The following is a 15,783-nucleotide window of genomic DNA, read 5'->3' as shown; positions in this document are numbered from 1 at the left end:
GAGGTTTTTGACAGCGGAATTCGCTTCAAAAACCTCTCCTTTAACATGGTGGTCTATGTAGACCACTAGCTTTTTTTTTCCTCCTAGCGTTTTCCGCCTGAAGAAGCGACATGACCTTTCTTCAGGCGGAAAACGCCTGAAGAATTGCATAGAAGTGAATGGGAGGCGAAAACCGCGCGGTAAAAAACCGCGCGGTTTTTTGCACACAAAACCGCGCGGTTTTTTGCAAAAAACCGCGCGGTTTTCGCCTGCAGTTTCTATAGCACATATAGGAAAAAAAAACCCTAGCGAAAACCGCTAGCGAAAACCGCGTCAAAAACCTCGTCAAAAACCGCGCGGAATGCAAAAAACAGCGTAAAAAAAACTCCTCGAGGTTTTTTACCTCGCACAAATAAGCTAGGCGGTTTTCACGTGTGAACTGACCCTAAGAGTATATTTCCATGAACAATAATTTAAAAACCAGTGAAATATCTACAAACCATATAGCAAAGTATTTACTTATTTTTATAGTTCACTAGTAGAATACCCACAGCTTCGTTTGCGGAAAATATATTGAATTGTTGCTGAAGTAAAATTTTCAGTATCCCAAAGAAAATGACATTTTCAGAGTGCTACAGTAAATCTTTTTTTTCCACTTTACGCTTTTATTATTTTGGCATCTTACTAATTTGTCATAACATTGATGTGAACAACAACTTTTTTTTTTTTTTTCATTTCAACATTTTTATTGATTTCACATATTCAATACATATTATGTAGTATAAACTATTACAACTATTTTTTTTAAACTTTTTTTGTCAAAAATTTTAATTTATGCACCTTACACAAACATATAAAACATGTATACCCAACTAACAACTTAGTACAGTGATGGCGAACCTTTTAGAGACAGAGTGCCCAAACTGCAAACCAAAACCCACTAAATTATCGTGAAATGCCAACACGGCAATTTATCCTTAATACTACTGCGAACAGTCACATACCCACAGATTACAGTTGTGTGAATGGGGCTTTACAGAGCTTTTAATAATACAAACAACTTTGTACTGAAATGTAAAGGTCTCTGCATTTAGTACTTTGAACAATTAATGTTCACTATTTATATCGCACAGGATCTGTTTTATAGTGACCGTGCAATGTTATTATATCTTGTACTAATATCACGTCTGCTATAAAACAGATACTGTGTGATATAAATAGTGAGGGGACCCCAGACAGTATTATATGCTCTGCAGTGCCCCCCCCCCACCAGTATTATATGCTCCACAGTAGGCCCACTACACAGTATTATATTCTCCACAGTAGCGCCTCACAGGGTTATATGCTCCACAGTAGCCCCCCCCCCACACACACAGTATTATACGCTCCATAGTAGCCCCACACAGGATTATATGCTCCACAGTAGCCCCCCCCCCCACAGTATTATACACTCCATAGCAGCCCCCCACAGGGTTATATTCTCCACAGTGGCACCCACACACAGTATTATATGCTTATCAATACGCTTCCCAGTATTATATGTTCATCAGTACCCCCACACAGTATTATATGCTCCTCAGTACGCTTTTCAGTATGACTGACTGACACACACATACTCACTCATGCAAACTCCTATACATACCCATGAAGAGGCGCCGGTGTCAACCTCCTTTTGATTGGGGGCGCAGATGACTCGCGTCTGCGTCCGGGCAGAGGTCAAACTCTGCAGTCAGTGTAGGCCACAATCGCGTGATCTGCGGCCTACACTGACAGCTTTCAGCTGTATGTGCATTTGCACATACAACTGAAGGCAGCGATTGCTCATCAATGGGGAATCCTGAACCGGATACCCTGTTAGTGAGCGAAACGGTCGACCGCACGCATGCCAGCATAGACGGTTCTGTGTGCCCTCTCTGGCACGCGAGCCATACGTTCGCCATCACTGACACGGTGCAACCCCCCCTCCCTCCAGTGTAATCTATAAGTAGTTCACGGACAAAAGAGTAAAATTGGTTTACAGCTACACAACTATCTATTGTAGTGCTTCAGTGATGAAAGCTCCCTGTATAGTAAGCAATAATGACGATCTTACTATGAGGCAGTTTTCGCCTGACCACTGTTGCTGCTCAATATGGCTGCTTGCACACTACAGTAACACTACAGCCGGGCTGTGGATTCTACAGCTCCAAAGACTTCTATGGAGCCTGCAAATTTCACAACTTTGCGCACAAATAAGTCTATGGAACCTCCAAATCCATGGCCCGGAGGCTCATGAAAAATACTGTAGTGTGCAAGCACTCACTAAGGATACCAGACATGTTTTGTCAGTGCATGCATGCATGCATGTATGTGTGTATGCACGCGCATGTGATCCATGTGTATGTATGCTGGTGTGCATGCATGTGTGGTCTGTGTATAGGTATGCGTGTTGCATGCGTGTAATCCATGTGCCATGTGTATGTATACATGTGTGTGGTCCGTGTATATGTATGTATGTGTGTGTGCGCGCATGTGTGTATTTGTGTGTGTCTGCACGCGTGTGATCCATGTGTATGTATGAGTGTGTGCATGAATGTGTGCGGTATGTGCATATGTATGCTTGTATGTGTGCATGTGATCCATGTGTTTGTGCGTGTGCAGTGCAAGTGTCCGCGCCCCCGGTAGTTGTGTGTGAGTACGTATGTGCTATGTTCATCCGTGTGCGTAGTATGCATACATCTGAGTTTGTGTGTGTGTGCATGCGTGTGATCCATGTGTGTGCATGCACGTGTGTGGTCCGTGTATATGTATGCGTGTGTGTGTGCACGCGTTTGATCCATGTGTTTGTGCGTGCCCAGTGCAAGTGTCCATGCGTGCGGTAGTTTTGTGTGAGTACGCATGTGCTAAGTTCATCCGTGTGCATCCATCTGAGTGTGTTTGCATGCTTGTGTATGGTCCATGTGTATGTGCATGTGGTATTTATGGGATGATGATGTGGTATTTGTGGGGTGGTGCTTTTGTGTGTGTCTAGAGTGGTCTGGTATTTGTGTGGCGTGTTGTGGCATTTGTGTGGTGTTGTACTTGTGGGTTGGTATATGTGTGCTATCTGTGTGATGTTCATATGGTGTTTGTGAAATGTTGTGTGTTGTGGCATTTGTGTGGTGTTGTGCTTGTGGGTTGGTGTATGTGTGATGTTTGTGAAATGTTGTGTGTGGTGGAGCGGCCCCTTTAACAGCGACTCTTTGGCGCCGTCGCTATAATCCGTCCCTGTCAGTCACAACTGTTGTTTTCCCCTCCGTGCTTTCACATTTCCCCATTATATGTATAAGGACGAACTCTGGGGGCCTCAATCTCATGACGGGGGGAGTCATGTGCAGGAGTAGATATTCAGTGGGCATGCTCCTGGAGGAAAAGTCTCCAAACACTTGACTGCTTCCATATAGCCTTTAACAAAGAGCGAATGTGTCCACAATGTACCTAGATCCCCCATCCTGGAGTCTGATGGAGATCTCTGCAATCTATTCCCTGCTGAACGTATTTTGGAAATTTCCATAAGGTATTTATTGGAAAATCACTTTTAAAAAAAAAAAAAAAAAAAACACCTCTCAAAACTGGAGTTTTCCCTCTAATAGTGGCGCTACCAGCCCCACACCTACTGCTGTTACCTGCTTAATACCCGCTTCTAGAAATCTGTTTTAACATGATTTAACCCTATACCTCTTATTAGCAGTTCTTGGAATATGCTGCAGAGGATACACAAAACACCTATAAGTTTAAAAACTGTAGTAAAATATTTTGTGATTATAAAATATATTTTTTTTCTGTGCATTCCAGTGATAATGTCCAGAATATTGCACCGTCCCAAGGTACTATGGTGCAGGGAAGAATTTTTCACCACGTATCACCAAGTATCAGTCGGCCAGTCGTGAAAACTGCTGCACAGAGGTAGGTTGCTTATTGTGAAATCAAGTCTAGTACACTGACTCTTTAATTTGTTTTGCAATTTTTTTTATATAATGTATGTGGTGTATGTAGCATGTAATGTTTGTGTTTTTATAGAACGTGAAAAATACAGCAATTGTATTTTGCTGAATCCATCTTGATATTTGATAGATTTTAAAGGGTCTACCCAACAGAGTATTTATGATAAGTGATCTGATCTCTGGGCACTCCACAAGAGCGAGGATCCTGACCCCGTTCTGTCACATGAATCTGCCCCATTCAAACTCCACCTCCAATTCTGATTGTGTACTAGCTAGAACTTAAATAGAGCAGCCTTTGAGCATGTGCACTGCTTCTTCATTCCGGGTCAATAAGGCAGGTCGAAACCCAAGTGTTTGTCAGGCTCATAGACCTTGAATGAAACTGCAGGTTGATTGCTTGACTACGCCTTCATTCAAACTCCTCACTGTGGCTGTGTCTTGAGGTGGGACCAGGATACACAGGACTCATTTTCTAGCGCTCATGGGGTCCCAGTGGTGGAGGCTCTCCTGTGGATAGGTAATTAAATGTATTTCATGAGACACTTCCTTTCACATCTGTGGTGTGGATTAATTAACCTAGGTACGCATGTGTAGACTATTTTTGTATTACACTTACAATTATTTAAATTCACATGCATTTGTGATCAGCTGGGTTGAAATAGAAGAACAATTATCTATTGAAAACCTCAGTCACACAGTGTTGTGGCATTATAGGAGTAGAAGACTACATCTACGACAAGTGAGGTGTTTTACGCATGATGTGTGTTCTCCTCCTACAACGATGCCAGCCTCAATTCATGTGCCATTGTACTTAGTCGTGTGCCATTGTACTTAGAATGGAAGAGAAGCTACTTTTGACTATTTTTCACATTACATGCTGATTTGCCACACAACTTGGTTGAAAAGGTAAAATCCATAGATATAATTTTTTTTTTCCAGCATTATATGTATGGATTATACTGCACACCAAAAAAAAGAAAAAAATCTGTAGCACTTACTTGACATGTCAACACAGGCAAAAGGTTGTCTGGAGTAATACAAATGGTTACAAAGTTTGTTTTACTTACTAGACTGCAGTATTCTGAAACAGGGATGTGTATCTTATACTGTTTTTCTTTTTCACATTTTAAGCAGTCTGGAAAGACGGGAAAGGTAAGTTGTGGTCCTAAAAGTAAAGCATGTAATACTGTTTCCCTGTAAATATTTGTCTTACAACGTGTTGTGTGAGGAGTGCCCCTTTCCCTAAAATTTTCCATGTTTACTTCTTTGTTTTTTTTTTAAGCATGTTTTATTTATTTATTTTTTTGTTTTTTTATTTTTGCTAAGGAAAGAATATCCACCACATGTTCAGAAGGTAGATGGTGATCCTGTTAGGTTGTTGCAAAGATTAGGTAAGTTTATAGAAATCCACTCGTAGAAAAACTGGATACATGTTTACAATAATTAGGTCAGAAAGGGTATAATGTATCTCATTAAGGTGAGACGGGTATAGGGATTTAGACCGTGCATGCCATGCTAAGAATTCTGGGTAAGAAATATGCAAATTCATCACAGTGGCAAGTGATGCTTTTGTCATTATCCAACTTATGGTTCTCTTGACTTTGAGTTATAAAACCTATGTATATAGCTTGAAATAAAAAGCACACAGCCTGAGCATCTTTTTTTTTTTTTTTTTTTTTAATGGTACAAATAGGTGATCAATACTCATCTGTACCAGAAAGAAGCACACCATACTTGTTGTTGTGTTTTGGTGCTAGGACCTTTTACCTTTCATTGTTGTGACTTGACACAACACACAGTGCAATGAACATGTAGCATTCTACAGCATGTCACTGTGGAAGATTCAGCAGTCACGTGATTCAAATTTCACTGGTACTAGGGAAGTACCAATTGGTTGTCTACTAGCTCCTTTCTACATGTCCCTATACTGTTCTTTATCTGTGCAAGGTGAGATACACCTTTGGACTTCAAGGGTGACTCCATTTTATTTTTCCGATGCACTGTGTATATTGTACTTGACCTTAAAGATCAAGATGGTAACATTACTGCTGATCACTTCACCGATGCCCAACTTGTGACCAGTGATTGGCCACAGTCACCTGACCCTTTGAATTTCTTGCCTGGCCGCTTTGTGGAGTGAAGGAAACAGGGTAAGGTGGTTGTATAATTTACTAGTCTCTGCCCGCGACGTCGTCTGCGGGTTGTTGGTGTCGATGATCCGCCTATATTCATCAAACTCCTGCCATCGATGGTTTGTTTGCTCCGGCATTTTGGCAGCTCTCAAGCTGTCCTGTTGCTGAACTTGTTTCTCACACCGTGCCTGTGATTGTTCCGGCATCTCAGCAGCTCGCTGGGACGCCACATAATGAGCGTACTATTGGTGTTGTTGATCCGCCTGCTCCGGCGTTTTGGCAGCTCTCATTGTTTCGGTATCTCAGCAGCGTGCTGGGACACCATATAATGAGCGTGTTGTTGGCGTCGATGAGCCCCCTCAGTTCCGCTTGAGGAAAACTCTGTTGACTTCTGGCTCCTTCATAACTCTCTTTGTTTGCAACAAATTAGATTTTCTTTTCCAGGCATGTTGAAAATTGGCAAACTGCCAGTTTGGATTTAAAGGTGTTTGGCCATGTCAGTTTTTCAGCAGTGCCTGGAGCAGATCAGATAATATGCAAATGCATGTACACGGAGGGTTAGCGTATGTTTACACAGAGATAATAGACCTGTCTTTCTCAGAAGCTAAGATAAGAGCAGTGTAATGTAGTATGTGAACAAAATTCATAACGGTCGTGAAGCCATGTCATTTACTGGAATAAAAAGTAGCCTATATTTTAATCGAGGTTACAATCTATCTATGTGCCGAATTTCATCCAAATCCGTTCAGCCATTTTAGTGTGATTGGATGTTTGTGTGCTTGTTCCTCAAACACACAATCTTTCACATATATTATATTAGTAGGGTTTGTTTTTGTTTTATGTCACACCACACCTGAACCCCACGATTTGCATCAGTAAATCTCCAAACCTTTATATAGGGGAATTAGCCTAAGGGTCAGGACCAATATGGTCTTTCCCCAATAGTGAACCTGTATGGTATTTGATGAGATCTGTTGTGAATTGTGGAAGTATAAATCCAGCTGAGCTCAATTTATGTGTAATAATTTATGTAAAATTTTTTTGAACTTCTATTAGCCGATTAAAAAAAGTTTAAGCGTGGTATCTGTGGCCTCATTTGCCAGGCATGATGGCTCAAGCTACATGTTTAAGGGATCTTAAAAAATTGTATTTTTGTTTTTGTAGAAGACATGCAAGGCACGGCAGATGATCTTGAGGCGGAGCCAGAGCATGAGTTAAGGAGAAAGGTACAGCAGACGCGGCGCAGCAGCTCACATATGTGTGATTTGCCCCTACTTCATACTACTCAGTTTTGTTTAGCAAAAACAGAGGTGTGTCATGTATGTTGAATATTGCCTTATTTCTTTTACATGTAACTAAAACTGATACAGTGAAACCTCTTAAAAGACCATCTCTTTGAGAAGAATACTCCTTTACATAGACCTGATTTCCTTGTCTGATTTCATTATATACAAATACCAGGCAATGATTTATTACAGGCGTATTATAAAGATTAAAGGGGTATTCCCACGTCGCATACTCACCAGTCTTCACTCCTGTAAAATCTTCTTTCTTCCTGGTTTCTTGCATCATTTGGTGGGCGGGGTTTCACATGCAACCTGCCGTTTAGCTCCACCCCCAAATTTGTGTGTAGCTCTACCCACCCATATTGGACTATGAAGTACAGGCAGCAGCAACTCCATTCTGTGTTACATCCAGAGACTGCCTGTCTCTGCCATAATGAACACAATTGAATTAGCTAGCCTGATAACTGGGAGAACAGAAGAAATGAAAGCAGCTCCTCTCCCCTATCTGATAGCAGGGAGCTAGGTCACATGGTGTAGACACAGGAATAGCTAGAAACACAGGTTCGCTCCCTGCACTTAGCCCCTCCTCCCTCCCCCCTGAGAGCAGCAGATACATCACTTGACTCATGAGCAGGTAAGTCAGGACTGTGGCCACAAAGAATTGAATAAAGTAAGATAGTGGACAAACAAAGCAGTTTTGCTGAAGCAGTGTATTTAGGAAAAATCTTACACCCACATTAACAAGCAGTATAGATAGGATCCTTGTGATGGGACAACCCTTTAAGAAGCAGTCTGAGGTTTAACTTTGGATAAACATTCAGATATTAGTACTACAATATTGAGTGCTGGGTAATCAGTATTATATTGCAGCAATACTCCCCTTTTCAGGAGCTTTCACTGTATTTGTATGTTTCCAATAACAACATATTAGGATGTATTTACATACAGATTTCAGGCAGATTCCACTTTCTTAATAGTAGGTATTATTTTTTTTAAGAGAACTGTATATCAATATAGCAAGTCTTCAGCAGATTTTCTTTTTTTCTTTTTTTTTTTTTTTTCTTAATGTAGATTGTGAGCCCCACATAGAGCTCACAATGCACATTTTTTCCCTATCAGTATGTCTTTTTTGGAATATGGGATGGAAATCCATGCAAACACGGGGAGAACATACAAACTCCTTGCAGATGGTTTTATGCCCTTGGTGGGATTTGAACACCAGGACTCCAGCGCTGCAAGGCTGCAGTGCTAACCACTGAGCCACCGTGTGGCCCCTCAGCAGATTTTCTTATGACTTTGCCTTGTGCAATTCCTCTTTGATCTGTTACTCCTACAACAAATTCTGAATAAATTGACAACTGAGTATTACCATTTGGGGTATATCCCTACATACACATATATTGTGTATGGAACACTATGGTTTTATTTACACGTCCATGTTTTGCATTAGTATTTGAAAGCCAAACACTTAAAGGGGTTGTCCCATCACAAGGATCCTATCTATACTGCTTGTTAATGTGGATGTAAGACTTTTCCTAAATACACTGCTTCAGCAAAACTACTTTGTTTGTCCACTATCTTACTTTATTCATTTCTTTGTGGCCACAGCCCTGACTTAGCTGCTCATGAGTCAAGTGATGTATCTGCTGCTCTCAGGGAGGAGGGGCTAAGTGCAGGGAGCGAGCCTGTGTATGTAGCTATTCCTGTGTCTACACCATGTGACCTAGCTCTCTGCTATCAGATAGGGGAGAGGAGCTGCTTTCATTTCTGAACTCGTCTTCTGTTCTCCCATTGATCAGGTTAGCTAATTCAATTGTGTTCATTATGGCAGAGACAGGCAGTCTCTGTATGTAACACAGAATGGAGTGGCTGCTGCCTGTACTTCATAGTCCAATATGGGTGGGCGGAGCTACACGTGAATTTGGGGGCAGAGCTAAACGGCAGGTTGCATGTGAAACCCCGCCCACCAAATGATGCAAGAAACCAGGAAGAAAGAAGATTTCACAGCAATAATGACTGATGAGTATGTGAGGTGGGAATACCCCTTTAACAGGTGCAAGTCTTTCAAATGCATGTTATGCTAGGTTCACACTAGCATTGGGGTTTCTGTTCTTCATGTCCATTTAAAAATTGGTTACCCTCGGTCTATAATGCGGTCCAGCATATTACCACCCCAAATTTGCATAAACCTGGCTTATCAGACTTTGCTCTCCACATTTTGCAAGTGGAATAGGGTACAGAATCCCCGAATGGTCACCAAACGCAAGTGTGACCGAAGTCTTATAAACACAAATGCAAAACTCTGGTGTGTTGAGTAAAATGTAACACACTGTCAATTTAATTAGACATTTCTTGGTGGAATAGAGGAACAGCATTACATAGAGTTCTAAGAAAAGATGCTCGAGAATTATTTCAAGTAGTTTACAAGTACTTAAGATAGGAATGATAATGATTCCTATTTAAAGGGGTCATGTATCCTATCAATAGACTGTAAATTGTTGCTTGGAGAGGACCTGACAATTAAAAAGGGGATGTTTCACTTCCATTGTAGCCATGGTGGATGGACACTTGTCCTTCTCCATTTATGTCAATGAGAGTTCTGGAGATAGAGTGCTATAATTTTGGTTATTGCTGGCGCTCCCATTGAAATGAACGTAGCAGGGGCGCGTTTGCCTCTGCTTTGACTATATTCTCAATGGGAGTAAAGCAACCTCTCATTCTCAAATTGTAGGGTTCTCAGGGGTCCGACCCCTACCAGTCAGCAATTTATCCTATGGATAGGAAATAAAAATTTTTATGGTGTAACCCCTTTAACCAGTGTTATTTAATTAGGATCCAACTCATTTTTGTCGACCCCCTGTATTTTCATGTTTGTCAATTTTAAACCCCTTTCTTCCATGCAATGGATGTATGTCAAAAAATTGTTAGTAAAAGCCCAGTTTCTAGAGCAACAGCGAAATCTGAAAAAGAAATAATCTAGTATGATTTGTGCTGGGTTGTTTCTTATTTATTTGATGGGGGGAAACTGATGGATGATGTATACTATAAAATAATAGAGGCTAAAATAAGAGAAACATTTGCAGGCACTCTTATGATTAGTCTCTTCATGTGTAATAATTCAAGGCACTCTCAAAATATTGCAGTTAGAATGCAACTTCATTGGTACAGATCATCAGGCTTATATGCGGACTAGTGACAGATCATCATGCATATGTAGAATCCCAAAAAGTGACTACTGTTAGAATACTAGATATCAACATTTTGGTTAAAATCCGACAGTCTTTAGTGGAAGTCTGCCTCGGCCAATATGAAAATAAGGGAGTCTGGTCCAAGGTTTGTATCGGATATGCTTAAGCCATCATTATTTGCTCTGGGATTCTACATAGATGTCTGATGATCTGTATTGTTAGTATGTAGGGGAGCCTGATATGTGTCACTATAGTGGTGTTCTTCTCATTGCAGTATTTTGCGAGTGCTGCTGAATTATTGCTTGTAAGTAGGCTTTGAGATGTCCTGGCACCTCTGCTTACATGATAAAAGAATGCTGGGAGTCGCTGAAACGTATGCTCGTAATTAGGACCTTGTTGTTTTTAGCGAGAGTAGCTATTTTGCTCTTGGTCGATCAGCCATCCGGGTATTACATGGACAACCCAATCATCTCGTTGGATCCTGTGTAACAAATCAGGACTTCTCCACCGTTTACAGTTCCTTTATTCTGTAAATTAAAAAATAGGTTAAATTAAGAAACTCATTATATAGTCATGCTTCATAGAAGTGCTGAAACCGCGACTTTAGAAAATGTATGCTTGTAAGTTTTCAGCTAAACGACTCCTTAATTTGCTTATCCTTTTTCGTTTCAGAGCACAGAGCAGATTAATTCTTTTCAGCATTGCACATCTTGTGTAAAAGAAAATAAAAGTAAGACAAGATGCCAAAGTAGTGGAGATGAACAAAGACTTTGCAGACAAAGCACTTCTGACTCTCCTGCTTCCCTGGCTAGGCCATCAATACATCAAAGTGCAGCAACAGACAAGCCTATCAACAAAGGGTTAAATGCTAAGAACTTTTATAGCTCATCCTACAGTAAAACAACAATGGACTCCGTGTTAAAAAATGACTCACCAAGGTGGAAGCAATATTCAGCAAATGGGAAAATTGGACTCTCCACAGAAGCTAATTTATCCAAGATTCCTAAAAATGCAAGACTAAAAAGTAATAGATTGTCAGAAACAAATGACACAAGTAAGCATGTTTTGTATAATATTTTGTTAAATGTGCTGTCTTACGATGGGGCCTAAGATCTAAAAATGGAGACTTGAAATTATGCTATGAGAGTCCTAAAACAGGCTGTTGTACAGTGGTGATACAGTATATGCTAGTTTTTGCAAACTTTGCCACTGTCCAATCAATACCGACAGTGCTAGAGTATGTGTGGACAATTGCAGGAACAGCAACAGAGGTTTAATACATTGCTGAGGTAGGCCCGGTTCACATCTGTATTCGGTATTCCATTTGGGGAGTCCGCTTGGAGACCCACCGAACGGAATACCGAACGCATTGAAAAGCGGTTAGTAAAGAAACCACACGGACCCTATAGGCTATAATGGGGTCTGAGTTTTCTGCGCGGTGTGTGTGCAGGAATCTTGTGGAGAGAAAAGTGCTGCTTTTTTAATGCATTCAATATTCCATTCGGGGGGTAACCAAGCCGACTCCACGGACAGAGTACCGAACACAGATGTGTACCAGGCCTCAGAAAACTAGATATTCCAGAATGTGTTTTTTTTTTTTTATGATTAATACAAATATTTACTAAAACAGACATATCAGAAGAACTAACAGAACCTTTCTCTAGCAATAAACATAAACTTCTAAAATAGACTTGGCCTGGAGTGGCACCAATGCGTTTTTCACTGCGTCCTCATCACTGTGCAGAAAGGTGGAATTGTTGGGACTGTGTAGCATTAAATCATCAAACTGATTTCACGTTTGCTATTGGCAAATGACCATTTTATACCATGGTCAAATTTTGAATTTTATTTAAAGATTGGGAACCGTTTTACGCACTGTGTACCAGTGTTGTATGTATACATCTGTAGTTATGACTGTACCCTGCCCATTGTAAGGGTATGTGGCTGCATTTGTTCAGTTCTCTCCACTCTTTTGCCATGGCCGTTACAAATACATATGAGTGTGCTGACGTGGCTGTGTTTGGAACTGGACTAGAAAGAGACGCTTGTATACAGTCACTTCCCCATTCACAATGGCCATTTCTAAGGTGTGGTATCTGCAACAAAAAGACATTTATGGCATGTCCTGTGACTGAGATTGTACAACTATAAGCTCATCTGATCAGACTAAATGTTTTCTTAGTGGTATAGATATATCCAGACTGTGTTCTCTAATGTGACCCGTGATAATAAAGAAGGGTTGATGCTGCTTTTACTAAAGAATTTATATTTTCAGTTAGGATTGGGGTGGCTAAACACTAGAAAGCGGACAGTGGCTTTCCCGTTATGTGCCCCTGCTGAAGAGCTGTCGCTGCCATTACCGTAGCTCTTCAGTGTCAGAAGGGTGTTTCTGACAGTCTTTTAGGAACGCCCCATCCTGACAGTAGAGTCCATACCGCTGTACTGTCAGATGGAGTGTTCCTTACCGCCCAGCGGAAGAGATTAGTCTCATACTTGTATGAAATTTAATTTGCTTTGTTACCTTAATTTGTCTTTAGTGTTTTTTTTTTTTTTTTCTTTTCTTTTTTCTGCAACAGTTATCCTGTCGAGTGATGATGAAGACAATATTGGCACTGGAAGCACAAGCAGGATAGAGAGCATATCTCCTCGGCCTGCAGATTCAGCTTGTTCTTCTCCTGTTCCATCATCTGGGAAAGTAGAAGCAGCTCTCAGAGAAAATAGTTTAGTTGATAACAAATATAATAGTGCAACTGAGCCTGAACCACCTGTTACCATCCCAAGGAAAGCAAGAATGAAAGATCAGGTAGTGTAATGTTTCCATTAATAATCATTCTAACAAGTTCCAAAAGTACATCTCTTTTTTTGAGGAACTAAATAAATATATATAGATCTCTCTTTCCCTCTCTCTCTGCCACTCACTGAATGTTACTGTGTATGGAGTACAGCTATGTAACATGTAGTCCATGATCCCGTACTCCATACACAGTAACATTCAGTGAGATGCAGGAAAAGCTTTCAATACAGAAGCAAAGGAAAGAGTGGAAAAAATGGAGGATTTCACAGAAATGATCCAAAATTTGTTATTATTTGAAAGTTTAGTTATGCTTTAAGCTTGCTCCAATTTCAGCCTTTGCAGCAAAATATTAGCAGTAGGCTACTTCTTATGCATGCTGCAAATGGGAGCTGAGCTTACTCCTTCGCAATTCTGTATGTGCACAACATGTCACGTTAAAGAGGACCTTTCATGGATTTGGGCACATGCAGTGTTATATACTGCAGGAAAGCCGACAGTGTTCTGAATTCGGTGCACTGTCGGCTTTCCCGATCTGTGCCCCGGGTAAATAGATATCGGTACCGTAGCTCTTCACAGTCAGAAGGGCGTTTCTGACACTTTGTCAGGAACGTCCTTCTGCACAGCAGCGCCTATCGCGCTGTACTGTGTGAGCGGTGAGGCAATCCTCCCCGCTCACACAGTACAGCACAATAGGTGCTGCTGTGCAGAAGGACGTTCCTGACAAAGTGTCAGAAACGCCCTTCTGACTGTGAAGAGCTACGGTACTGGCACCAAAACTTTTTCACCCGGGGCACAGATCGGGAAAGCCGACAGTGTGCTGAATTCAGAGCACTGTCGGCTTTCCAGTGGTATATAACATTGCATATGCCCAAATCCAAGAAAGGTCTTCTTTAACTATCAGAGATCAGCAACTTTTATATGGTGCAGGGTGGGAAGGGCGTAAAATATGTCCCGATTTATCTGTCGATGAGCAGCTTTTGAGTGAGATACTTTTAGTGCTATTTTCTATCATGAGTTGTATATTAGTCATTATTAACTCTCTCACTTTAATTCACAGTTTGGCAATTCTGTTGCTACAACTCCTGTAAAGCGTCGTAAGGTTGCTCAGTTGGAGTTGCCGAGTGAATCAACCAACTTGTTACCATGTTCTATAAAAGCTTGTGAAAGCATGATCTTTTGTTGTCGAAATCTGCGTATAGGGACCTTTTACCGAGACATAAACGAGTCTGTTGTGGTATGTGAAAAAATGAAATTACTATTAATGTAAACCAAAAAATTGTAACCACTTCTGTATATAGTGCAATATGTGTATATGGTCCAGTTATTGGGAGCATGCATTCATAGGATTGAATTTTCTTGAAAATTGTCATGTCCTTTCGATCAGCTGATAAATGAGAAAATGCAAGCATTATACCATTACAATATCACAACAACCTCTGATCATACTGTCCATAAACACTACAGTTTGCTACGTTGTTAGATGTAGTGTGGGGCCTAAGGGGGCGGACATTCTGTTTGGTGATTTTGTCAAGTGCCACCTTGTGCAGGTTCATTGTACTTCATAGTTAAGTACTTTGATAGTAAGCCATTCAACCATTAGGGTGCATTCACACTAAGTATACGCTGAGCTGATTCTGAATGTAAAACACGTTCAGAATCAGCGCGTACAAAGCAGATCCCATTCATTTCAATGGGAGCCGGCACACGTGCGCTACCCATTGAAATGAATGGGCTGCTTTTTTCCCTATTGGTTTCAATGTGATATGCGCGTATCAGCTCAGCATATACTCAGCTCAGAATCAGCTCAGCGTATACTTAGTGTGAATGCACCCTTATATTGCTATGTAACCTGTATTGCAGTTTACAGTATGATTACATAGATCGTCTGTAAACTGCTTTACAGTTTAGGAAGGGTTCACATTCACGTTGGATTCCGTTATGAAGGTGTCAGTTTAAAAAAAATAAAACAACCCCCCCCAAAAAAAAAAAACAAAAAACAAAAACGGACACCTATCATAGCAGACATTAATGGATCGGTGAAAAAAAGACACACTAGCATCATTTAGTGTTAGCAAGTGTCTGTTGTTTTTGTTTCTGAGCATGTGCAGAAAATGGACACAAAATAACGGACAGTAACTGATGGCTAAGTCCGTTGCTCATAGACTTCAATATTAAAAAAAAATTATAAAAAAAAAAAAAACGGACACTTACCATCTGCTTTTTCTAACAAACAGAAAAGTGTTGCATGTAGGATTTTTTTGTTCACTGGAAAAAAAAAGGACTTCTGACGGATTGTGTGTAAACAGACACAAACAGATTCAAGATAAAATCCCATTGAAATGAATGGAAATTTTAACGGATTTCTGACGGTTCAGCTAGTGTCTGTGGCTAAAATTTTGTACCAGACAATAGCTACTGACACTGCTCTCTGTCATCAACGTT

At 40.7% G+C, this 15,783-nt stretch overlaps 1 protein-coding gene across 6 annotated transcripts in view; it reads left to right on the top strand.

Annotated features, from left to right (window-relative positions):
• SENP6 (SUMO specific peptidase 6) overlaps positions 1 to 15,783 on the top strand; it is a 55,266-nt gene that overhangs the window by 12,065 nt on the left and 27,418 nt on the right. For 2 of the 6 annotated variants that reach the window (XM_075268299.1, XM_075268304.1), the window contains 7 exons: positions 3,793 to 3,903; positions 5,073 to 5,093; positions 5,268 to 5,332; positions 7,238 to 7,383; positions 11,220 to 11,601; positions 13,124 to 13,350; positions 14,399 to 14,575. In XM_075268299.1, the coding sequence (XP_075124400.1) occupies positions 3,793 to 3,903; positions 5,073 to 5,093; positions 5,268 to 5,332; positions 7,238 to 7,383; positions 11,220 to 11,601; positions 13,124 to 13,350; positions 14,399 to 14,575 (1,129 nt within the window). The remainder of the gene's footprint in view (positions 1 to 3,792; positions 3,904 to 5,072; positions 5,094 to 5,267; positions 5,333 to 7,237; positions 7,384 to 11,219; positions 11,602 to 13,123; positions 13,351 to 14,398; positions 14,576 to 15,783) is intronic. The other 4 variants (XM_075268300.1, XM_075268302.1, XM_075268301.1 and 1 more) reach the window with 4 other exon arrangements.

Source organism: Leptodactylus fuscus, chromosome 3 (assembly GCF_031893055.1).
Source record: "Leptodactylus fuscus isolate aLepFus1 chromosome 3, aLepFus1.hap2, whole genome shotgun sequence".
NCBI lineage: Eukaryota > Metazoa > Chordata > Amphibia > Anura > Leptodactylidae > Leptodactylus > Leptodactylus fuscus.
This window is presented reverse-complemented; position numbering and strand designations above follow the sequence as displayed.